Source organism: Ovis aries, chromosome 23 (genome assembly GCF_016772045.2).
Source record: "Ovis aries strain OAR_USU_Benz2616 breed Rambouillet chromosome 23, ARS-UI_Ramb_v3.0, whole genome shotgun sequence".
In the NCBI taxonomy this organism is placed as follows: domain Eukaryota; kingdom Metazoa; phylum Chordata; class Mammalia; order Artiodactyla; family Bovidae; genus Ovis; species Ovis aries.
In genome coordinates this window covers 46,782,873-46,808,024 of record NC_056076.1, presented here as the reverse complement: position 1 = coordinate 46,808,024, position 25,152 = coordinate 46,782,873, and the positions used below count along the sequence as shown (strand labels likewise).

Here is a 25,152-nt window from a genome sequence, read left to right as displayed (position 1 = left end):
GAGTGATATTTTAGGATCTTCAGTGCCTCAGTTCAGTTCAGTTGCTCAGTTGTGTTCGACTCTGCAACCCCATGGACTGCAGCATGCCAGGCCTCCCTGTCCATCACCAACTCCCAGAGTTTACTCAAACTCATGTTCATTGAGTCGGTGATGCCATCCAACCATCTCATCCTCTATCATCTCCTTCTCCTCCTGCCTTCAATCTTTCCCAGCATCAGGGTCTTTTCACATGAGTCAGCTCTTTGCATCAGGTGGCCAAAGTATTGGAGTTTCAACTTCAACATCAATCCTTCCAATGAATATTCAGGACTGATTTCCTTTAGGATGGACTGTTTGGGTCTCCTTGCAGTCCAAGGGACTCTCAAGAGTTTTCTCCAACATCACAGTTCAAAAGCATCAATTCTTCAGCGCTCAGCTTTCTTTATAGTCCAACTCTCACACCCATACATGACTACTGGAAAAACCATAACTTTGACTAGACGGACCTTTGTTGGCAAGGTAATGTCTCTGCTTTTTAATATGCTGTCTGGTTGGTCATAACTTTCCTTCCAAGGAGTAAGCATCTTTTAATTTCATGGCTGCAATCACCATCTGCAGTGATTTTGGAGCCCCCCGAAATAAAGTCTGTTACTGTTTCCACTGTTTCCCCATCTATTTGCCATGAAGTGATGGAACCAGATGCCATGATCTTTGTTTTCTGAATGTTGAGTTTTAAGCCAACTTTTTTACTCTCCTCTTTCACTTTCATCAGGAGGCTCTTTAGTTCTTCTTTGCTTTCTGCCATAAGGGTGGTGTCATCTGTGTTTCTGAGGTTATTGATATTTCTCCCGGCAATCTTGATTCCAGCTTGTGCTTCTTCCAGCCCAGTGTTTCTCATGATGTACTCTGCATAGAAGTTAAATAAGCAGGGTGACAGTACACAGCCTTGATGTACTCCTTTTCCTATTTGGAACCAGTCTGTTGTTCCATGTCCAGTTCTAACTGTTGCTTCCTGACCTGCATACAGATTTCTTAAGAGGCAGGTCAGGTGGTCAGGTATTCCCATCTCTTTCAGAATTTTCCAGTTTATTGTGATCCACACAGTCAAAGGCTTTGGCATAGTCAATAAAGAAGCAGCAGCTGTTTTTCTGGAACTCTCTTGCTTTTTTGATGATCCAATGGATGCTGGCAATTTGATCTCTGGCTCCTCTGCCTTTTCTAAATCCAGCTTGAACATTTGGAAGTTCATGGTTCACGTACTGTTGAAGCCTGGCTTGGAGAATTTTGAGCATTACTTTACGAAATCTGCTTAAATTCTTTTATAACATGAAAAGTAGGAGATGATTTATTTTGTATCGATAGGAGTCAATTTGTTGTGTAAAATATTTTTTAATATTCTAAATATATTTAAAATGTCTTAAATGTATGATTATAATATTTAAAATTAAATTATAGTAAAATAATAACAAATATTTATGAATATATGTTAAAGTTATTTAAAAAGAAGCCAGTTAATTGGATAAATGTCTCCGTATTTCTAAAGCACCACAGACATAAGTTTGTCTATGTAAGTTAGTGAGAATATTTGTGAAACAGCTGCTGCCATGTTTTGGGAAGGTTTGTGGGAAATGCGCAAGGACTGACTTTATTTTAAATCCTTGGCTGTGGCCTGCAGAGCCCAGATACTGTCCTGGGGCTCCACCCCGACCTCTGGCTCTCCAGGGCTAGCTGTAGAGAGGCCTCTGCCCCAAGTTTAGAGGCTAAGCCTGCAGGCTTCTTGACTCGGGGCTGTCCTGGGATCCCACCCTCCCAGCTTCATCAGCCCCGGTGTCTTCCGACGACCTCCAGAAAGAGAGGCCGCGAGGAGAGGGTACACCTGGCCTCTGCCCTGGAGGCCCCTCTGCCTTCGTGGCCGAGTCTGGCAGGGAACTACCGTGTTTTATCTTGGTGGTCACCCTCCCCTGCCCCTCTCTGCCCCACCCAGTCAGCGGATGTTCCCTGGGCTGGTGTGAACTAGCAGGTATGGCTGTAGGAGGTCAGAGGGCCCTTTCCAGGGGTCACCAACTGTCCTTATAAAGTGGGCAGACAAGAGCATCTTGACTGAATGCACTGCTTCGTGACCCAGCTTTGCCACCTGCCACCCACATGGCTCTGGGCAAGTGCATAAACCCCCAGAGCCTGCTGTGGATGCTTGTGATGACCACTTATCTGGTGGGCTAGTGATACAGATTAGAAGAGGATATTATGTTTAATGAATTACGTCAGGTAAAGACTAATACTATTTGGTGTCACTTACATGTAGAATCTAAAAAGTAATACAGGGCTTCCTAGGTGGCTCAGTGGTAAAGAATCTGCCCACCAATGCAGGAGACCCAAGAGACATGGGTTGGATCCCTGGATCGGGAAGATCCCCTGGAAGAGGAGATGGCAACCCATTCCAGTATTTTTGCCTGGAAAATCCCATGGACAGAGGAGCCTGGCAGGCTACAGTTCATGGGGTCACCAAGAACTGGACATGACTTAGTGACTAAACAATGACAAAAAGTAATACAAGTGGTTGTGCATTCAAAATAGAAATAGAATCACAGACATACCACACCAACTTCGGGTTATCAGAGGGGAGAGGGGAGGTGGCAGAGATAAATTAGGAATATGGGATTAGCAGATAGAAATTACTAGATACAAAATGGATAAGAAAGAAGGAGATACTGTATAACACAGGGAATTGCACCCATTATCTTGTAGTCGCCATGCTGTATACTTGAAACTAACACAATACTGTAAGTCAACTCTACTTCAATTAAAAAGGAAAAAAAGTGAATACCTCCATGTAGAGTACAGGGCCTTGGCCTGTGACAAGGGCTCAGTGGTGCTGGTTGAAGTTGGTATTGTTATTCTGCATGAAGCTGCAGAAGGGACTGTGTTGGCTCAGGCTTCTCTACACTGACAGCATGGCCTGGAGCACCATCTTGTCAGCCTCAGTTTTCTCAGCTGCCAAATGGGGAGAAAGGATCTCACCTAGTCACAACGCGAGCATGAACGTCAATGAGCTGATGGAAACGGAAATTCTTTTCACAGTGGGAAAGCAGCTTGTGCTTTCTTGGCTATGCTGTGGCTGTCATTGCTGGACACTTGCCCAGGAGGAGGAGAAAGGGGCAGGAGAGGAAAGGCCCAGCTGAAGGCCTGTAGCCTCACTGACTGACTCCAGGGCTGCCTCTGTCGATGACTGGTCCTAGGAGGAGTGCGAATGAGGATGTATCCAGAGCATCCTCTTTCTCCTTCAAAGTCACCATGTGGAACCAAGCCCGCTTCAAAATGTCGTGATGTACTGAAATGGGTTCATGGCCTAAATGCTTATACTCCCAGGGTAGTAGGGGTGCTAAGAGTAATCAGCCAACCAGTGATTAAACCAGCGGGCCTGGAGGCAGACCCCCATCAGGTCATTTGCTGGGGAGGGCTGGTTTGCTCTATGCTATTACTTTGATGGGACACCACCCCTCTGCCCCCTATTCCTGCTTGAGAGCCCCAACAGGTTCCCGGGAGTCTGCCCACTTCTCTGTGTAGTAACCTCTGTCCCTGTTGGTTCCCAGGTACTTTGAATTTTACGAGGGCCCTTTTGAGTATAACTCCACAAGATGCCTGGAGCTGAGGCACGAGATCTTGGAAGTGAAGGTGCTCTCCATGTGAGTGTGGCTGGGTGGGTGGTGGGTGCTGGCCGGTGCATGGGGGGCGGGCAGGGCAGGGGCTTGGGTGGGGGCATGGCCCAAGGAAATAGGACATTTGGTGGCTCATGACAGAGCAAGAATTAGGTCTGCTTCCCCAGGGGCTCTGGCATTTGGAGAGCCCCGGAGGGCTGGATGTAGGGATGACTGTGTTTTATGAAAAATGTCAAGTTCGCAAGGTCACCTCTGGTGACTGTGTTCCAGTCCCCGGCTCAATTACCAGCCTCCACAGTTATCATCACGGAGCTCTCTTGTATAGAGATTGAAGAGGACACAGGAATGTCTGTCCTGAAATTCAGTACTTTGTGGCTTAAGCATTGACCTCTTACTATTGTCTTTAAAAAATTTTATATTTATTCATTTTTATAATTATTATTTAAAGCATACAGCTTTCAAGTGGTACAGTTCAATTCACTCACTCAGTCGTGTCTGACTCTTTGCAACCCCATGAACCACAGCATGCCAGGCCTCCCTGTCCATCACCAACTCCTGGAGTCCACCCAAACCCATGTCCATCGAGTGGATGATGCCATCCAACCATCTCATCCTCTGTCATCCCCTTCTCCTCCTGCCCTCAATCTTTCCCAGCATCAGGGTCTTTTCCAATGAGTCAGCTCTTTGCATCAGGTGGCCAAAGTATTGGAGTTTCAGCTTCAACATCAGTCCTTCCAATGAACACCCAGGACTGATCTCCTTTAGGGTGGACTGGGTGGATCTCCTTGCAGTCCAAGGGACTCTCAAGAGTCTTCTCCAACATCACAGTTCAAAAGCATCAATTCTTCGGCACTTAGCTTTCTTTATAGTCCAACTCTCACATCCATACACAACTACTGGAAAAACCATAGCCTTGACTAGATGGACCTTTGTTGGCAAAGTAATGTCTCTGCTTTTTAATATGCTGTCTAGGTTGGTCATAACTTTCCTTCCAAGGAGTAAGCATCTTTTAATTTCATGGCTGCAATCACCATCTGCAGTGATTTTGGAGCCCAGAAAAATAAAGTCTGACACTGTTTCCACTGTTTCCCCATCTATTTCCCATGAAGTGATGGGACCAGTTGCCATGATCTTCGTTTTCTGATTGTTGAGCTTTAAGCCAACTTTTTCACTCTCTTCTTTCACTTTCATCAAAAGGCTCTTTAGTTCTTCTTCACTTTCTGCCATAAGGGTACAAAAGGGCATAAAGTGAGAAGCCCCCTTTCCACAGACCTCCCCTCCCTCAGTCTCCTCCTCAGAGGCCACCCGTGTATCTTCATGCATCCTTCCAGAAAGTCCGCATAAACCAGCACCCAGATAGCAAGAGAACCGTGCCCGCCCCTCCCCACCCCAGTGCATCGCTCTTTTACAACCTTTGCGAGGGAAGACACATAACATGCTGGACACTCACTCACAGGACTGCCAGGAGTTGAGAAGAGTCTGCGCCCTGCTAATCATGACAGGATGCATGTTGACTTGAAAACCATTACTGTTGACCCTTGAACAAAGTGGGTTTGAACAGCACGGATTCACTTATATGCAGATGTTTGGCGAGAGTTCGGCAGTGCTACTCGAGGTTGGTTGAATCTGTGGATGCAGAGGAACTATGGATCTAGAGGGCTGCCCACAAGCCCTGTGCTGTTCAAGGGGCAACTGTACACTCAGATGTGGAAGAAATCGGAGCCAGGCAGTGCTGGGCGCTAATGTGGACTCAAGGAACCCTGACAGGATCCTGGCACCACTATCAGGCCCACAGGCAGGAGCCGCTGCTCCTTTAGCCATTTGACATGATCACATGATCATGTGGGTCATTGAAAGAGCATGGGCCTTGGGGTCAGGCAGACTTGGGGTCTAAAGCCAACTTGGACCTTAGCAGCTCTGCATGTTTATACAAATCACTCAACCTCTCTGAGTCTTTCCTTTCCTATAAAAATGGAGCCACTATTAACCTACTTTTAGGTTGCAGTAAAGACTAGCTGAAATAACATATGTGAAAGTATTGTGTTGGCCAAGAGTTCATTCAGGTTTTTCCATATGATGTCACAGATACATAGCCCAGGAGTGCATGTCACAGCAGCACACACAATAGGTGCTCAATAAATGTGAATGTTCCCCCACCCCCAACCCCTTTCCTTCCTGGAATCAGCAGCAGCAGCAGCTTTGCTGACATTTACAGACCCCATCAGCTTAGTTGTACAGGGAAGTTCTGGGGATAAGGGCAGGTGTCCAGCTGGGATCAGCGGTATTGTTCACGGTCCCTGTTCTGACCAGGGGTTGGGGTTAAGGCCAGGTATCCAGCTGGGATCAGCAGCGTTGTTCATAGTCCCTGTTCTGACTGAGGGTCTGGGGTTAAGGCCAGGTGTCACCTGGGATCAGCTTCATTGTTCATGGCCCCTGTTCTGACCGAGGGTCTGGGGTTAAGGCCAGGTATCCAGCTGGGATCAGTGATATTGTTCATGGTCCCTGTTCTGACTGAGGGTCTGGGGTTAAGGCCAGGTATCCACCTGGGATCAGTGATATTGTTCATGGTCCCTGTTCTGACTGAGGGTCTGGGGTTAAGGCCAGGTATCCAGCTGGGATCAGCAGCATTGTTCACGATCCCTGTTCTGATCAAGGGTCTGAAGCTTCCAGAGGAAGCCGAGGAGGTGCTCCCTCTCTATCCATCCCACCCAGCCCTGAGCGGACCACACCGTGGAGGGGGCAAGGAGTTAACTGGGCCAAGAGAATTCCAGATGAGGGGGACGGTGCGTGCAGAGGCCTGGGCCAGGAAGGGTCCGCTGTGTCCCAGGCTCTGAGACCGGCCTGAGGGGATACCAGAACTGGGTTGCTGGAGGGCAGGCAGGGCTGGAGCTTGTGAGTCCTGCAGTGCCGGCCAGGATCTAGATTTTATCTCTGTCTGAGGGCCATGGGGCCCTTGGGAGGGTGGGAGGAGTAGGCTGCGGTTGGCGTTGGATATGCTCTGCCGAGGAGCTGTGACTTGGTGACCAAGGTGGCTGCCTGGCCCCCTCTCGGGAGCCAGAGGTGTAAGCAGAGAGCCGGATCTTTTCTCAGAACTCCAAGATCTTAGGCCCTTAAATGTCTCAGCCTGGAAAGCCGGGACACTGAGAGCATAACCAAGAGTTCACAAAGGGCGAATAATTAATTCTTAAAATTATAAGATGCAGACAGTTTCTTCATGGCTGCCTCAGCATCCAGACAGGAAGCCTGAGAGACCCTGTGAATGGGCCATCCTTCTGTTACAGCCCACACCTCTACCCCACATATTTCCTGTGTATTTGCGTGAGTCCTTGTATTGGTTTGCTGAGGCTGCCACCACACAGTACCCCCGACCAGGGGACTTAGACCACAGAACTTTGCTTCCTCGTGGCTCTGGAGGCTGAAGGTCTGAGATCAAGGTGCCGGCAGATTAGTTTCTCCTGAGGCCTCTCTCCTTGGCTGATACGTGGCCATCTTCTCTCTCTTGCAGGGTCTTCCCTCTGTACCCACGTCCTAATTTCCTCTTATTGTAAGGACATCAGTTGTAATGGTGTAGGGTCCACCCTGGTGATGTCATTTTAGCTTAACCACCTCTTTAAAGACCTTATCTCCAAATGGAGTCACATTCTGAGATCTTGGGGTTTGGGGCTTCAGCATAGGAATTTCAAAGAAGCTATAACACAGTCCATAATAGTCCTATCAGAGGGATCATGTTAGAAGTTTCCTGGGCCCTTAAGAGGATTCCCTCACATCTCAGTCTGTAAAGAATCTGCCTGCAATGCAAGAGACCCGGGTTCGATCCCTGGGTCGGGAAGATGCCCTGGAGAAGGAAATGGCAACCCACTCCACTATTCTCACCTGGAGAATCCCATGGACAGAAGAGGCTGGCAGGCTACAGTCCGTGGGGTTGTGAGAGTTGGCCACGAGTTAGCGACTAAACCATCATCACCACTGGGCCCTTTGTTTCAAGCCTAAATCTCAAACAATGTGGGGTGTGATAGAACCTCATCCTGCCCCGCACCATCTGTGCCCACCCTCTGTCCCTTGTCAGGACCTCGTGTTAGTGGTTATGAGGCCTCTGTGTGTCTGGCTCTAGGTGTCTCTGCCTTTGGGGTACCCTCTCTGGTCTCCTGAGCTGAGTGGCCGTCCCAGCTGGTAACCTCTGGGCCTTGTCCCTCCTGTCTCTTTCTTGTCAGTTGCCCTCCATATGGTCCCCTGGCTCTGGAGTCTGGGCCCTTGTGGTGGGGGAACACACCACAAGGCTGCTTTTCAGGGAGCAACAAGCCCAGTGACTCCTTTCCTGAGTCCTCAAGCTGAGGTCAGTGGGCTCCCCCAGAGCTGAATCTTAGTGGTTCTGATGCCACCTGGGCACCTGTGGGCTTCACTGTGGTCCAGCCCAGAGGCAAGAGCAGTGCTCACAGTGGAGACCATGAGTCATCAGGAAAAGGTTAAATCTCCATCTGCGAATAGAAGGCTCTGGACGGATGTGCCCAGAGGCCCTTCTGGTACATGCATGTCAGCTGGCATTCCATCTGAGGAGACAGGGCAGTGTGTGTGATTCATCTGGGAATGATTCTGATACAAAATTGCTCCAGTCAATGGTAAAAATCAGTCAACTGAAAACCTCCCACATGGTAAGGGCCTAATTCCCTGACAATGTCAGATACAATGAGGAATGACTCTATGATGATTTGTTGCAAAATCACATTGTCCCTGATACTTGTAAAAATTATTTATGTTTTATTTTAGCCATTCTAGGGCCTCTTTAGTTTTAAACCAATTGCTGCCTGTGCTTACACACAGATAGCACCATGCATGCCTGGGACCTCACCCTGGGTCTCTCCTGCCACCCTTTCCCCATCTTTCTGGCCTGGGGAACCCAGGCAGAGCCTCACAGAGACCAGGAGAGAGGCTGGGAGCAGCGCTGGCAGCCCTCTGGGCTGGGACATTCCTTTACGCCCATGCTTCTCTGAGTCTTGTTGCCTGGCCCTGCCCAGGCTCTGGACGTGTCTGTTAGACGAATGAGTAGGTGGATGAGACCTAGGTGGGGGCAGAGGAGGCCACGGAGGAAAAGGGGAAGAAAGAAGGAGGAGGACGAGGGGATGGTCATCATCTCACATACGGCTGGGAAAATCAAGTAGCTACCAAAGTTTATAGTAATAAAAAGTGATGGTTTCTGCCCACACCCTCTCCCCCAGCCCTGCTCCTTACGACTCTTGGCTGTCTCTTCTGGGAGTCACCTCGTCCCTCTCAGTCCTGTGCATGCCACGGTCGCCACGTTTAGTGTCCGCTGATGTCCTGCTCTGCTGGGTGAGGATTCCACCCCCTTACCCAGCCCAAACACTCCCCCCACCCCACTTTTCCCAGTTGAGGGGTCCTGCTATTTTTAGTTCTTCTATCTATAGATTGCCTAGATAACCTATTTCTTGTTCTATCAAATACTGGCAGTATCTGTTGGTTCTGTCCTTTGTTAAGAGGAGGGTATCTGGCTTTAGTCATACATGAGTTTACCTTGAGAATGTCAAGGCTGATGACATTTACATTCTATTTGTAACTATAGCAAGCCTTTCTTGGGTTTTCTCTATGGGCTGACTCTAAAATTTGAAGATCAGAAAATAATGATTCCTATTGCCTTTCTTGTAGATTTCCACCCCTTCTCGCTTTTTTTTTTTTTTTTTTTTCTGGAGCTTCTAGTCATCTTTTTCCTTTTGAACACTTTGTCTCTATCATGCCCTACTTTTCCCCCCTGCCTCTCCATCAACCAGGCATTCCCCCAAGGGTTTCCCTTCATCCTCTTTATCCATCCTGGACAGGCTGCTCTCTGGGTGGGTCACACACAGTTGTCACTTCCCTTCTCTGCTCCATAGATTGGATTCACCCATAGCTCCTTCTTTCTTGGTTTTATGCCTTCATTTGCTGCTGCCCATGCTCAGGTAAATTTCCCCAAACTGGTGGGTAATGGTTGAGTCCTTCTGTGTACAAATGATGTAATTCTCTTATTTGTTGATTTGGCAGCGTTGGTATTTTAGGTGAAGATTATTTATCCCCAGAATGCTGATGACCTACCTTCTCCATCATCTCCTAGGGTCCAGGACTGTGTGAGCATATGGTGCTAGTTTTTCCTTTGGGTGTGATCTATTTTTTTTCTGTCTGAGTCTTTACAGGTCATGACGGTTCTGGAATATCAGAACCTGGGCCTCAGGAGACCTGTTACTCCAGAGCTCACTCCAAACTCTTGACCTTTCTCTTGGGTTTCTTTATATTTCCTCCTCCAGTTTTCTTCCCCTCTTCTTTCTGGTACCTCTAAGAGTTGTATACCTCTGGATTGCTGCTTGAATAGCTTTTCATCTCATCTTTTCTCTCTTTGCCTTTTACTTCTACGTTCTGAGATAATTCCTTGAGTTCACCTTCCAACCTTTTCTAATGACCTTTTTTTCCCCAAGAACTCTGTTTTTTAGATTGTTCTCAGGACAATCTAGTCTTTTTTATTCCTCTTCTGGAAAATAGTCATGTCTTGGGAAAAAGGGGTTAAGGTAAAGGTGATCTTCTGCATTTGTAAAGCAATTTATAAAATATTTTATACATATTATCTCATTTGATCTTTCTGACAAAGATCTCATTTGATCTTTGAGATCCACAGGGCAGAGGTTATTATATCTGTATTACAGATAAAGCAGCGGAGTCTCAGAGAGATTAAATGACTTGTCTGAGGTCATATTGCCAATTGGGAATGAAACCAGGATTCCAGGCTGGGTGTCCAGGCCCAGGTCTTGGTCTAGTGTGTGACAAGGCCTTTGGAGGTACAGAGAATGGGGTCTGGACACTGACAAGGCCTTTGGAGTACAGAGGATGGGGTCTGGACACTGGTAAGAGTTGAACGTGGGACCCCAGCCTGCAGTGTTGCCAGGGTTGTGTTTCCAGGAGGTGGTTGAGGCCTTGGCCAAGCAGGATGCTCTGCTGGGGACCTGTGGGTGACAGGGAGCAAGGAGGGCGGCAGTGTGAGTGAGGGTGCCACTGTGTAATGGCCCCTCTCCTTCGATGTCACCCGAGCTCAAGAGGCAAGAGCTGCTGTGGGAGGTTTGGGAAAGCTGGAGGGAAGACGTCCGGATGCTAAAGCTGCAGGGCAGGTTCCTGCCCAGGGTCTCTGCGCTCACTTTTCTCTCTGGAATACTCCTTTCCTAGATATTTGTGTGGCTCACTCCTGCATAATTTCAGTTCTTTGTGCACAGTTCCCCTCTTCAGGGAAGCCTTCCTGGATCAACTCATCTGAAGCACTCACTTTTCTATCCCTGCTTCATTTTTCTTTTTGAAAAAATTTTTTCTTTTTTTTTATTGAAGTATAGTTGGTATACAATACTATATGTTACAAGTATGCAATATAGTGATACACAAATTTAAAAAATTATACACCATTTCTAGTTATTTTACAGGATTGTTTTTATTCCCTGTATTGAACAATATATTATCCTGGTAGCCTCTTACTTCATTTTTCTTTGTAGCACTCAGCACTCCCTGACATGGCATTATATATCTGGGTTTGTTTGTTTGTTTTGTTTGTGATAAGAATGCTTAACACAAGACCTACCCTCTTAACAAAATTTTAAGTGTGCAGCTCAGTATTGTCAACTGTAGGCACTAAGTTTTACAGCAAATCTCTAGAACTTATTCATCTTACATAATTAAAACTCTGTAACAAATCTTCATTACTCCTTCCCGGAGCCCCTGATATCTATCATTCTGCTCTGTTTCTATAAGAGTGACTGTTTTAATTACCTTGTGCAAGCAGAATCATGCAGTATTTGTCCTTCAGCAACTAGCTTTTTCACTGAGGATAATGTCCTCCAGATTCATCCAAGTTGTCACATATGGCAAGATTTTCTCCTTTTTTAAGGCTTCATAATATTTCATATTATGTATAGAATGCCTTTTCTTTATCCACTCATTTATCAGTGACCGTTTGGATTGTTTCCATGTCTGTCCTGGTTGTTCTGAATGATGCTGCAATGCACATAGGGGTGTAAGCATTTCTTTAAAATTCTGATTTCAGTTCTTTTGGATATATACCCAGAAGTGGGATTGCTGACTATATTGTATTTCTATTATTAATTTTTTGAGGAATCTCCATACTCTTTGCCCTAGTAGCCATACCATTTTACATTCCCACCAACAGTATAGGTCGCTTTTCCCTATACGCTTGCCAATACTTGTCATCTTTTTTTTTTTTTATTAATAGCCATTCTAATAAGTATGATGTGATATTGTACTGTGGTTTTGCTATCCATTTCCATGATGATTATTGGTATTGACCATTAGTAAGTCTTCTTTGTAGAAATGTCTTTTCAAGTCCTTTGCCCAATTGAAAATTGGGTTCTTTGGTTTTTTGCTATTGCTTTGTAGGGGTTCCTATGTATTTTGGATATTAACCCCTTATCAGATATGTGGTTTGCAAATATTTTCTCCTGTTCAGTAGGCTGTCTGTTTACTCTGTTGATTCTTTCCTTTCCTGTGCAGAGCTTTCCAGTCTGATGGAGTCCCACTTGTCTATTTTCGCTTTTGCTGTTTGTGCTTTTGGTGTGGTATCCCACATATCTGCTTCCTGTGTGTAAGGTCTATGCAGTCAGGGAGTTGCTTTGTTCACTGCAGTATCTCTAGATCCTGCCATATTGGGGAATTCGATAACATTTATAGATTTTATTTGAACTCAGACTTATTGATTCATTCATTAATTTATTGATGTACTCAACGAATATTTACTGCTCATCTCCTATGAGCCTTAGCACTGGAGACACAGTCAGGCATGATGCCCTGGCCTGGTATTTACTATTTAGTGGGAATGCTCAGGCAGAAGTAATGACAAGTTATAGGTTTCCCACAAAGGGGAGTGCAGAGGGCTGTGAGTGAGCATCAGCACAATAGCTCAGTTTAACAGAAGGTTGTCCAGACAGAAGTTTTCTCCTCTCTTCCTTTCTGTCACTGGAAATTGTGATCTGCCCTTGGGAAAAGAGAAAGAGAGGGGCACTGTGTCCTTGCAATCAGCCCTACTGTGTGCTGAGCGCAGTGTGGGGTTATCTACAGACCTTAAGAAAGTGGTCTCACACCCTCTACAGACAGATGTTCTTGGGAGAACAGTGCAGGCCTGTGTAGCAGGCATTTGAGGAAGGATGTTTTGAAATGTACCCAGATTGTTTTGATCACATGTAGTAAGACACATGGACACACAAGACTGTCGTTAAGGAGCATGTTCTTTGCTCACAGATCCCTAGAGACAGGAGGCATGGCATGCCACTCAGGGATGCATGGGGAAGCACCAGGACTGGTCAGGAGGCAGGAGGGGCGAGGAGAATGCATGGGTGAGACCCTTTATTGTGTTTTCTTGGGAAGGAATGGACAAGGTGGGATAAAAAGGTTTAGGACTGGCTACTTTGCATGATTTCAGTGAGCTCAGTGCGTAGGGCCTGCCCCTGGTTGTCTGATCCCTAGCTCTGGGCTGATGAGGGCAGGGGGCTAGTGGCTCCATTCATAAAGGAGGTGGTTGAGGGTGTGGATTCTGGATTGGTTGGTGTGTGCATGGAAGGCAGGCTTGCTGGAGGGTGCTTTTCTATCTCTAGGAGTTCACTAGGCTCCAGATGCCAGAGAATCAAGGGTTTTGCAAATTAGAAAATACAGTGAATACAAAGGACTAGCCCAGGACTTGGCATAAGGGGGGGACAGGAAGGGAGCGTGTTCGGGGATGGTGACACTGTGTCCAGCCTGGCCCTTTCATGCACTCTCTGTCCTCTACTCCTAAGGGTGAAGCAGTCGGAGCTGTTCGACAGGTGGAAGAGCCTCCAGATGTGCAAATGGGCCATGAACATCTCTGAAGCCAACCAGTTCAAGTATCTATGACTCGTCTGTCCTCCCCAGCCCTTCCACGTTTGTGGTTCTCCTGGCCACCTCTTCAGATCTCCCTCGTCCTGCCAGGCCAGCCCCCAGGGGACATCTTCCCTGTAGCTGGCCCTAATTGGGCTTTGAAAACTGGGAGAGGGGAGGTTCTGACTCAGCACACAGGCTGAGGCTGGCACCTTGTGGGGCACTGTCCCCCGTGTTCCTACCTTTAGTCCTGGCAGCACTGGTGCCTGGTTGGTGCTGTCGTCTCTAGTACAGCCCCTGACCACGAGGTGAGACGCGCGAGGTCTCTGGCTGGCCTGTGCTCCTCACGAGTCTTCCATGGCTTTGCCCCGCTTCCCACCCTGTCCCTGGGGCAGCTGCTCGAACTCAGCAGCGCTCTCCCTCTCAGAGCACTTGGGCTCCTACGGCCTAGACCAGCCACTGGAGCATGGCTATACTTTATTCTTGAGCTTCTCTCTAACTGAAATTGACAGATTGCAAGCTCCCAGGAGGCAAGAGCTGTATCTTAGTGTTCTGCTGTCTTTGAGAGCTAAGAAGCTATTAGATGTCCAGTCTCTGTGGTTAGTGGTGAGCTGTAGGGTCTGCTCTACTCTAAAATTCTGGGGGCTTCTGGTATGCTTTTCTTCAATTTAAGTCTGAATTTGGCAATAAGGAGTTCATTATCTGAGCCACAGTCAGCTCCTGGTCTTGTTTTTGTTGACTGTATAGAGCTTCTCCATCTTTGGCTGCAAAGAATATAATCAATCTGATTTCGGTGTTGACCATCTGGTGATGTCCATGTGTAGAGTCTTCTCTTGTGTTGTTGGAAGAGGGTGTTTGCTATGACCAGTGCATTTTCTTGGCAAAACTCTATTAGTCTTTGCCCTGCTTCATTCTGCATTCCAAGGCCAAATTTGCCTGTTACTCCAGGTGTTTCTTGACTTCCTACTTTTTGCATTCCAGTCCCCTATAATGAAAAGGACATCTTTTTTGGGTGTTAGTTCTAAAAGATCTTTTAGGTCTTCATAAAACCGTTCAACTTCAGTTTCTTCAGCATTACTGGTTGGGGCATAGACTTGGATAACTGTGATATTGAATGGTTTGCCTTGGAGACGAACAGAGATCATTCTGTCGTTTTTGAGATTGCATCCAAGTACTGCATTTCGGACTCTTTTGTTGACCATGATGGTTACTCCATTTCTTCTGAGGAATTCCTGCCTGTAGTAGTAGATGTAATGGTCATCTGAGTTAAATTCACCCATTCCAGTCCATTTTAGTTCACTGATTCCTAGAATGTCGACATTCACCCTTGCCATCTCTTGTTTGACCACTTCCAATTTGCCTTGATTCATGGACCTGACATTCCAGGTTCCTATGCAATATTGCTCTTTACAGCATCGGATCTTGCTTCTGTCATCAGTTACAATGCAGAGTTCCAAAGAATAGCAAGAAGAGATAAGAAAGCCTTCTTCAGCAATCAATGCAAAGAAATAGAGGAAAACAACAAAATGGGAAAGACTAGGGATCTCTTCAAGAAAATTAGAGATACCAAGGGAACATTTCATGCAAAGATGGGCTCGATAAAGGACAGAAATGGTCTGGACCTAATAGAAGCAGAAGATATTAGGAAGAGGTGGCAAGGATACACAGAAGAACTGTACAAAAAAGATCTTCATGACCCAGATAATCATGATGATGTGATCACTCATCTAGAGCCAGACATCTTGGAATGTGAAGTCAAGTGGGCCTTAGAAAGCATCACTACGAACAAAGCTAGTGGAGGTGATGGAATTCCAGTTGAGCTGTTTCAAATCCTGAAAGATGATGCTGTGAAAGTGCTGCACTCAATATGCCAGCAAGTTTGGAAAACTCAGCAGTGGCCACAGGACTGGAAAAAGTCAGTTTTCATTCCAATCCCAAAGAAAGGCAATGCAAAAGAATGCTCAAACTACCACACAATTGCACTCATCTCACATGCTAGTAAAGTAATGCTCAAAATTCTCCAAGCCAGGCTTCAACAATACGTGAACCGTGAACTCCCTGATGTTCAAGCTGGTTTTAGAAAAGGCAGAGGAACCAAAGATCAAATTGCCAACATCCACTGGATCATGGAAAAAGCAAGAGAGTTCCAGAAAAACATCTATTTCTGCTTTATTGACTATGCCAAAGCCTTTGACTGTGTGGATCACAATAAACTGTGGAAAATTCTGAAAGAGATGGGAATACCAGACCACCTGACCTGCCTCTTGAGAAATCTGTATGCAGGTCAGGAAGCAACAGTTAGAACTGGGCATGGAACAACAGCCTGGTTCCAAATAGGAAAAGGAGTACATCAAGGCTGTATATTGTCACCCTGCTTATTTAACTTATATGCAGAGTATATCATGAGAAACGCTGGACTGGAAGAAACACAAGCTAGAATAAAGATTGCTGGGAGAAATATCAATAACCTCAGAAACGCAGATGACACCACCCTTATGGCAGAAAGTGAAGAGGAACTCAAAAGCCTCTTGATGAAAGTGAAAGAGGAGAGTGAAAAAGTTGGCTTAAAGCTCAACATTCAGAAAACGAAGATCATGGCATCCGGTCCCATCACTTCATGGGAAATAGATGGGGAAACAGTAGAAACAGTGTCAGACTTTATTTTTTTGGGCTCCAAAATCACTGCAGATGGTGATTGCAGCCATGAAATTAAAAGACGCTTATTCCTTGGAAGAAAAGTTATGACCAACCTAGATAGCATATTCAAAAGCAGAGACATTACTTTGCCGACTAAGGTCCATCTAGTCAAGGCTATAGTTTTTCCTGTGGTCATGTATGGATGTGAGAGTTGGACTATGAAGAAGGCTGAGCGCCGAAGAATTGATGCCTTTGAACTGTGGTGTTGGAGGAGACTCTTGAGGGTCCCTAGGACTGCAAGGAGATCCAACCTGTCCATTCTGAAGGAGACCAACCCTGGGATTTCTTTGGAAGGAATGATGCTAAAGCTGAAGCTCCAGTACTTTGGACACCTCATGCGAAGAGTTGACTCATTGGAAAAGACTCTGATGCTCAGAGGGATTGGGGGCAGGAGGAGAAGGGGACGACCGAGGATGAGATGGCTGGATGGCGTCACTGACTCAATGGATGTGAGTCTGAGTGAACTCCGGGAGTTGGTGATGGACAGGGAGGCCTGGCGTGCTGCGATTCATGGGGTCGCGAAGAGTCGGACATGACTGAGCAACTGAACTGAACTGAACTGGTATGCTTTTAGTACAAGAAGTCCTCATTGAATTGAATTGACAGGATCCTGGGAATGTGTGTATAAAGTGGATTTCAGCAACTCGGGGCGTAGTTTGAATATGCTGAGGAGCCATCTGCATGAAGGAATCCTGCATGGGAAGCTGTGAAAAGCAAACAACATTGAGTGTTTTGTATTTTCTGTATAAGTCATTTCTTCCAGTTTGTTGCAGTTCTGGGCCAAGTCTAAAGGCGGCTTTAAGTGGCATGTTTTAGAAATGTGCTGCAGGTACCAGCAGCCCCTAACCAGAGGCCTCCCTGAGACTGCAGAAGCCCAGCTGAGGCTCAACAGTCATTTGCAGAGACCCACAAATCATAGATGTAGAATGCAGGGAAAAGGTCCAAGATCTGTGTTGCCGATGCAGCCCCAATTTCACCTTAGAGTGAAGCCTTATTGTGGGTGGTGTGTGATGGGGAGGCCCAGGCACACCGAGGGCTCACTGGTGAGCACTGGACGGGGTTAGTGAGGTCAGGAGATGCGAGAGGATGTTGTCCAGGCTGAGAGCGGCACAGAAACGTCATCAGTGGGAGTCACATATCTAAGGAAATAACGAAGCCACCAGGAGATGATGTGGCAAGAGAAAAACTGGGATATGCGTGGGAGCCTTTGGCAGGGACTAGCCAGCACTATCTGGGGGGAGGCTCTGAGAGCTGAGCCCCTTCTGGCGGTGGGGGCGTGGTTCCAGGTGTGGGAGAGAGAAGTGACATCAGGTCTTACCATGTTCTATAATAGGTAAAGCTTCGAGGTCAGTGGTCTTACCCCTTTGCTCTCATTACAAACTCACTGATGATGAGATTCTAAACTGAGGTGTAGGAACCTGGTGCAGTAGGGTGGGGTGGGGGAATGTGCTGGAACACAGGCGTGAGCATTCCAGTTCTAGGAAAGGAATCCTATAACAGAGGCCTTCCCCTCCCCTACTGCTTGCAAATGGACACACTTGCCTCCTGGTTTATGTATCAGTCACTCGTGAGCTTGGTTAATATGAGACAGTCTCCCTCACTGGGATTCTCACCAGTGGGCTGACAAGATGGACCAGCCAGATGCTGCTTTGAAATGCTGACCGGTGGCTCCTGCCTCACCAGGCCTCTGGCCTTCTCTCTGGAAAGCCTCAGTCACAACCCTCCCCAGGAAAGACTACTCCCTATGGCCAGCAACCAACTGAGCTCCCCTGTGAAGTCTCTGCAAGAGATGGAGTCACAAAAAAGAATGTGTATACCCTTCTCGGGCTTTGGAAGCTTGGAGTCACAGGATTACAGAGGGTCAGAAGAGCCAGCCCTGCATCCTCCAGATGAGGAAACTGAGGCCCAGAGAGGGGAGCAGACCTACCCCGAGCCCCACAGCTGCTGAAGGCAGAGCAGAAACTAGAAGCCAGGCCTCTTGATGCCAGGCTGGCACCCAGGTTTCCATCCCAGACTTTCAGCATGAACTTTCCATAAAGCTTGTCCTCGCCTTTGGTTAGTAGTCAACATCCGGGCTCCATGGAGACGGTGTTCCATTCCGCCCAGGGCTGCCAGGAGGCTGGGTATAACTGTGCCCAGAGCCAGTGTTGTGGCGAGGAAGTGTGTCGTGGCCCACTGCTGCTGTTCTTGGAGAAAGTGGACCCTCGTGCTCTCATAGCCCCAAAGTGAGACGGGGACAGTTGGCATCCTTGGTCAAATCCAGCCCCTCTCTAACCAGGGTGGGACTTGGGTCCCCAGAATAGGGGAGCAGGACGTGTCTAGGATCTGACCCCATCACCAAGCCTTGCAGGCACACTTGGGAGAATGCAGTGCCAGGCGGAACACCAGCTGCAGAGAAGAGAAAACCAGGCTTCTCTGGCCTGGCTGGCTCCCAAGCCTGCCTCATCAGCCCCACGCTCCCTCAGAGGCTATTTTCTAAGCCTGCTTGCTTGTCTGAGCTTTAACCCTTCTGTAGCTGATGTTTGGGTGTTTTTGTCAGTGAAAACCACAGGATTTTTTTTTTTTTAATCATGAACCCCTCAAACCTTTTGAAAACCAGGTTCCACATTCTGTAAGAAGTCACCCAGTATCAACTCACCATCCAATTTCTGACCCCTCCCTATTCCTGAGACAGTTTCTAAGTCACTGAAATGGCTCATTTCTGTTGCCTGTGTGTGTGTTGCTTTTTGACCATCAGGCAGGGTTAGCCTCGCCTAGAATTAGTTATGGGGGCCAAGAACCAAGGAAGAGCTCCCATCCCTGGGTTTTCCCTTAGAGCTGGGTAAGGAAGTGTTTCTGGGAAGTAGTAGAAGCCTTGGCGGCTCTTGTGAAAGCTGACGTGGGAATGCTCCGCCCAGGGTTGGCAGGACCCGGTTGTTGACACCGATGTGTCTGACATTATGCAGAATCCTGACAGGCAGGGTCCTGGCCACCCAAGGACTTTCATTCAGGTGAAGAGGGAGTTGACAGAGGATAAAGCAAGTGGTACCCAGTCTGTGCTCTGGGACTTTGGAGGGCAGTGCGGCCAATGGGGACAGGGCAGCCGGGAGCTTACGGAGGGAGACCTGGCCGGACCTTGAATGGCTCGGGCATTGGGAGGGGTTCTGAAGACAGGGGACACACGAACAGGGGTGAGAAGGGGTGGGTGGGGAAGGATGGTGCTCCCTGGCCTCCCCGAAGGGCCTCCGTTCTGAGAGCCCTCTGTTCTCTGCCCCGTGTCACTGTTCTCTTCCTGTCCGTCTCCTGCCCGGCAGGTCCACTCTATCCAGGTGCTGCAACGCCCCCTCCTTCCTCTTCACCACCCAGAAGAACACGCCCCTGGGGACGAAGCTCAAGTACGAGGTGGACACTAGCGGCATCTACCACATCAACCAGGAGGTCTTCCGCATGTTCCCCAAGGTGCTGCTTCTGGCAGGGTAGTCTGGGTGGGCATGGAGCTGACCCTGCAGGGCCTTCTGTGGCTGTGCCCGGGTGGCGTGGCAATCACTCTGCTGTTCCCCTGTACCCAGTGGAACTGGGCTTGGCTGGCCATTCTCTTAGGCTCAGTAGACTGTCCTCTGGGGTTCCTGGGTGTCCTGAGCACACTGAATGCCAGATAACACTGGCTGTTATTTGAATGACTTAAGGCAAGAGAGTGGTTGTAAAGTTTTGATTATTGTCTTGCTTGCAAAGAACATCCTGAAGCTATCTGGGTGGAAGATTGAGCATTTGCGCCCCACCCGAGGGAGGCACAAGAGCAAAAACATACATGCAAAGGTTGTGTGTGCAAGAAGTCACAACCATACAAAGCAAGGCACTGCCAGGTTGACCTCGTAGGGGCTGACCTTGTCTTGCCAGGCTTCACTCTCCCTGTCTGTAACACTGGAGTTTGGACTTGGTATAGTTTTGGCTTCTTAGAACAGAAAACCTAAAATATCAGACACTTAAACAGGAGAGACATTTATTATTATTTTTTCCTTTACATGCAAAAAGCCTGGAGGGAGGCTTTCATTCAGGGCCTGTGCACTTCCCCTCCGGTCAAGGGGCCCACAGAATGAGGGGGCCAAGGGCTCAGACCACAGAACCCAGGCATAGGCATTCACTTCCGGCCTGATCGTGGCTCCAGACTCTTGGAGGAGGGACTCTGTGCTGCATATTCAGCTCTTCTGATGGTTACCTCCTGAAGGGGATGGTTCCATGCTTGTTTACAGGCACTTCCTGGAGCACTCTGGCCCAGGGCAGGGCTTAGTGGGTCCAGTTTGTAGACCTGCTGGCGTGGCTGGGGGTTAGGGGGTGTGTTCAGGTCTTGCTGGATGAAATGTGAAGGACTGGGCTGCCCAGCTTCCGGGACAGCTAATGAAAGAAAGCCCGGGGTTCCCTGCATTCTTGCTGTGCACACCAGGGTGCACTGGTGTGACTGGGCCTGGGGGTGGATAGGGCAGTACTGGGGGAGGAGCCGGGGCTGGAGAGGTGTCAAACACACCCTCCCACTGCAGTGCTGGAGGATGATGGGATGTGAGTCGTCTTTATGAGGTGGGTCTTGCAAGGCTGGGAACATGAGGCTGGTGACAGCAGGTGAACTTGCAGGTAATGCCAGTGGGTGACATGCAGCTCGGTTATGACATATGGATCCAAGGAGGGCCATGGGGAAGGGCTGGAAGGGGAGCAGGGGTGGCCAAATGTGCAGGCCATATGGTCTCTGTCACAGCCACTCACCTTTATCGTTCTAGCATGAAGCAGCCAGAGACAGGCGTAACCAAAGGACTGTGGCTGGGTCCCAATGACACCTGACTCCTGTTAGACATTGAAATTTGAATTTTATACATTTTAGACATCACAAAATATTCCTTTGATTTTTTTTCTCATCCTTAAAAAGTATAAAATCCATTCCTAGCCTACTGGCTGTGCAGACATAGGTGGTAAGTCAGGTGTGGTCTGCAGGCTGTAATTTACCACCCCCTGGATTAGAGCATGTGATGTAGAAGTATTATCTGAACTTCCCCTAAGGTGAGTATTTCTTTGAGTTAAAAAAATATGCAGCTTCTCAGGCTCCTACCCTGACCCTGAAGATTCTGATTCCGTGGTTCTGGGATGGAGCCAAGGATGTATACTTCCAGAAAGTACGCAGGTGGTTTCTGATTTTCAGAAGTGTGGGAAACACTGACATAAAACATAGAACGCTTTTGGTCATTTCTCCAAAGATGGCTTTGTTTTATTCTCTTTCTAGGCAAAGTCAAACAGTGTAGTTTCCTGCAGTGGCCATGAGATGTCCTTGTTTCCTCTGTCCTAGTCCTGGGAGCCTGTCCCTCCAGGGAAAATGTGCCAAGAAGGACAGTCTCCCATAGATGGGTACAGCGCCTCCTTTAGAGTTAGCCTAACTCCTGGTGATCTCATTGTATTTTCAATCCCACTGAAAATCGTGGGATCTTCCATGATGCCTGTCTGGCAGCTGTCTCAGTGGAGGCCCCAGGTGCTGACCAGGGCTGCTCTCACGCAGAGCTGGCCAGCTGGGGTAAGCTAGGAGGAAAGCCACGCAGCAGTCTCCGGTGTCCAGGCCATCCCATAATAAGCACCTGATGCCCTCACCCTTGGGCCAGGTACTGGGTGAGCTTTTCATCCACACCAGTGGCTGTCTATGTGTGGGGCAGGGAGGTGGGGACATTTGCCAATGTCTGGAGATGCTTTTGGCTTCCCTAGTAGCTCAGCTGGTAAAGAATCTGCCTGCAACGTAGGAGATCCCAGTTTGATTCCTGGGTTGAAAAGATCGGCTGGAGAAGGGATAGGCTACCCACTCCAGTATTCTTGGGCTTCCCTGGTTGCTCAGCTGGTAAAGAATCCGCCTGCCATGGGGGAGACCTGGGTTCACTCAGATTCTTTTGGTCATCCTGACTGGGGTGTAGGAGGCCAGAGATACTGCTAGGCTTCCTGCGGTGCGCAGTCAGCCCCCACAGCAAGGAATGAAAGTGAACATGAAAGTCGCTCACTCTGGTCCAAAATATCAGTACTGCCGAGCTGAGCAATTCTGCTTTACATCATCTCACTGAATTGCAGGAAATGTACATTAGTATCCGGATTTTTTAAATTACAAAATTTAATTTGTAACAAATTTTACAAAAATTACAAAACCAAGTCACTGAGAGTTCAAAAAAACTTGCCCATGGTTCTCCCAACTCACTGTGATGCAAAACCAGGATTGAGTTGGGTCCCTTAACTGGGGTGCCCAATCCCAGTTTTCCCCAGCCATTCCCAGTTTGACTGAGTCTAAGTCCTGCATTCCAAGCAAAGTGCCCCAGTCCTGGGCCAACTGGGATGCTTGGTCACCCCTTGACTCCAGGTCTACACTCCTTCCCTGAGCCTGCCTGGTTCCACCTGCCTTGGGTTGCCTCGAGGCCTAGACTGGGGACATGGCAGAACTAGGTCTTTTAATCAGGCTAGTATTTGCTTTTTCCTGCCTATTTGCCTGTGGTCCCCTGGAAGGCAGGCCCAGGGAGCCTCTGTGGGCAGCTAGTGCCCAAACACAGGCAGCCCTGCCAGCTGAGGTGTGATGAGGTCAGAGTGCTGTGAGATGCTCCCTCCCAGTGCCCCCACAGGTGCATCATCACCAGGGTAAGTCCTGGGTTCCCCTGTGCTCAACACGCTTTCTCTGCAGAGACCCCAGGGTCGCTGGCTGTCACTGAAGTGGCTTTGCTTGCTCACCTCCAGTCTCTTGTCCCTGCTGCTGCCAAGTCCTGGCATCCGTGCTGGCCTATGTGACTTCTTTGTCCTAGTTCTGTGCCCTCCCCATGAAGCTGAAAGGCTTCAGGGCCAGATTTAGGGCCCTGGTCCCTGGTGTCCTGCCCCCAGCTCTGCTGCTGTCATCCCCCAGAAAGTCTGCATTAAGCACTGGCAAGAATACTGGAGTGGGTTGCCATGCCCTTTTCCAGGGGATCTTCCTGATCCAGGGATCAAACCTGGGTCTTCTGCACTGCAGGCAGATTCTTTACCATCTGCCTGGGAAGCATAAATATGTGGACTAGAAGTCAAGGAAGCTGAGTTTCCAGACACCAGGGAAAACAAAGGCAAACAGGGTAGGCACAACTGTATGCTCTTCTTATTCAAAACTGGGGACTTCCAGGGCTTATTGGAAAAGGTTGTGGAGACCTAGCTTCCCGTTCCAGCTCATTTGTAATTGCGCGTGGAACTCAGACGAGGCTTTTAATCTCTTTTCATCTGCAAAGTGGAACAGCCACTTCTCTCCCATGTTCCCTACAAAGCTGTCTTGTGGGGCCATGGGTGTGGAGGTGGATGTGGGTACAGAGGGGAGGGCACCGGTGAAGGCGGGGGTGGCGCCACCTCTGACAGCTCTGCCCCTGTCTCCCCAGGACATGCCCTACTACCGGTCCCAGTTTAAGAAGTGTGCGGTGGTGGGCAACGGGGGCATCCTAAAGAACAGCCGCTGCGGGAGGGAGATCAACAGTGCTGACTTTGTCTTCCGGTAGGAATCACCTTGGGTCTGTACCTGCCACTTCTACCCCCACACCCCTCCTTCTCCATGCCCACCCCTTCTGGTGCCCCACCCTGTAATGCTGCCCTTTTAATCCCCACTTCCCACCCCTGCAAATCCTCATGCTCTGGGATGTCCCTTCCCCCTTCAGCTCCGTCCTGTGCAAGGGGTCAAACCTGTCAGGTCCTCAGTCTCCACATCTGTAAAATGGGAGCAAATGACATACCAGATATGAAGACACTGAGGACTCACAGGGGCATGCAGAGCTGTTAATGAGGTCGTCTGGGCAGCTACCTCTCTGGTTGGGTTCCCCTCTTCAAAGGTAGCCTTGTGGCTGACACCAGTATGAGCTTCACTGTGGCCTTACCTAAGTTAGACACCCGTCCATGTATTTCTTCTTCCTCATGTAAAACCCCCTCTTATCTCTTTGGGGATTCTAGCTTACCTCTTTAAGTAGAAGACAGGTTGAAAATAAGAGTTAGGCCACTCAGGGTTGGTGAGGGAAGGGGTTGGACTTGCCCTTCTATGCCCAGGCCACGAAGATTCCACCCAGCTGGTTTCCTCTCTGTTCCTCTGCCCAAATGATCACCATCCCTTTCCTCCCCACGCCCCTGCTCCCCAGCTCCTTCTAGAATGACTGACTACATGCAGTCGGACCACTTTTTCTCTTCTGCAGATGCAACCTACCCCCCATCTCAGAGAAGTACACCATGGATGTAGGGGTGAAGACAGACGTGGTCACCGTGAACCCCAGCATCATCACAGAGAGGTCAGTAGTCTTCTTTCTAGACCGGTCCTGTCCAATACGGTAGCTACTCATCATGCATGGCCACTGGGCACCACCCAGATTGAGGTGTGCCATCTCTAAGTGCAAAACACACCCTTGCTCTAAAAGATTTACTATGAAAAGAGGGTGAATCACACCTCATTACACTTTTATATTGATTACATATTAAAATGATAGTATGGGGGTATATCAGGTTAAATAAGATCTATTGTAAAAATTCATTTCACCTAATCCTTTCTACTTATCTAAATGTGCTTCCTAGAACATTTAAAATTACATTTGTGGCCTGCCTGATGTTTCTCTCAGACAGCGCTGATCTAGACAATCTTCCCCTAGAGATGAACCAGAGGGCTTTCCAGTGCATCACGGGGGCAGGCAGCTCCCTACAGGGAGTGTCCATGTGACACTGGGGAGAAACCTCAGGCAAAGACCTCAAGGCACCACCTCCGGCCAGCGGGTTCCCTCCTGGGGTCTGTCTGGGAAGCCTGGGGGAGGGGTTAAGGTGTTAAAACTTCAAAGAGGGCACAGTCACACCTCCAGGTCAGGAGAAGGGGAAAAGGAGGGGGAGGTGTTAAATGGGGACAGATGCCCACAACCTTTACAGAGTCAGCATTCAGAGAAGGGTGAGATGAGTCAGCTGGGAGGAGGGCTGTTTAATGTAGAGAGAA

General features: G+C 48.4%; 1 protein-coding gene across 4 annotated transcripts in view; it reads left to right on the top strand.

Annotated features, from left to right (window-relative positions):
• Positions 1–25,152, top strand: part of ST8SIA5 (ST8 alpha-N-acetyl-neuraminide alpha-2,8-sialyltransferase 5) — a 77,967-nt gene that overhangs the window by 40,667 nt on the left and 12,148 nt on the right. For 2 of the 4 annotated variants that reach the window (XM_027960734.2, XM_027960733.2), the window contains 5 exons: positions 3,570–3,662; positions 13,439–13,525; positions 19,490–19,634; positions 23,576–23,688; positions 24,374–24,466. In XM_027960734.2, the coding sequence (XP_027816535.1) occupies positions 3,570–3,662; positions 13,439–13,525; positions 19,490–19,634; positions 23,576–23,688; positions 24,374–24,466 (531 nt within the window). The remainder of the gene's footprint in view (positions 1–3,569; positions 3,663–13,438; positions 13,526–19,489; positions 19,635–23,575; positions 23,689–24,373; positions 24,467–25,152) is intronic. The other 2 variants (XM_042239683.1, XM_042239682.1) reach the window with 1 other exon arrangement.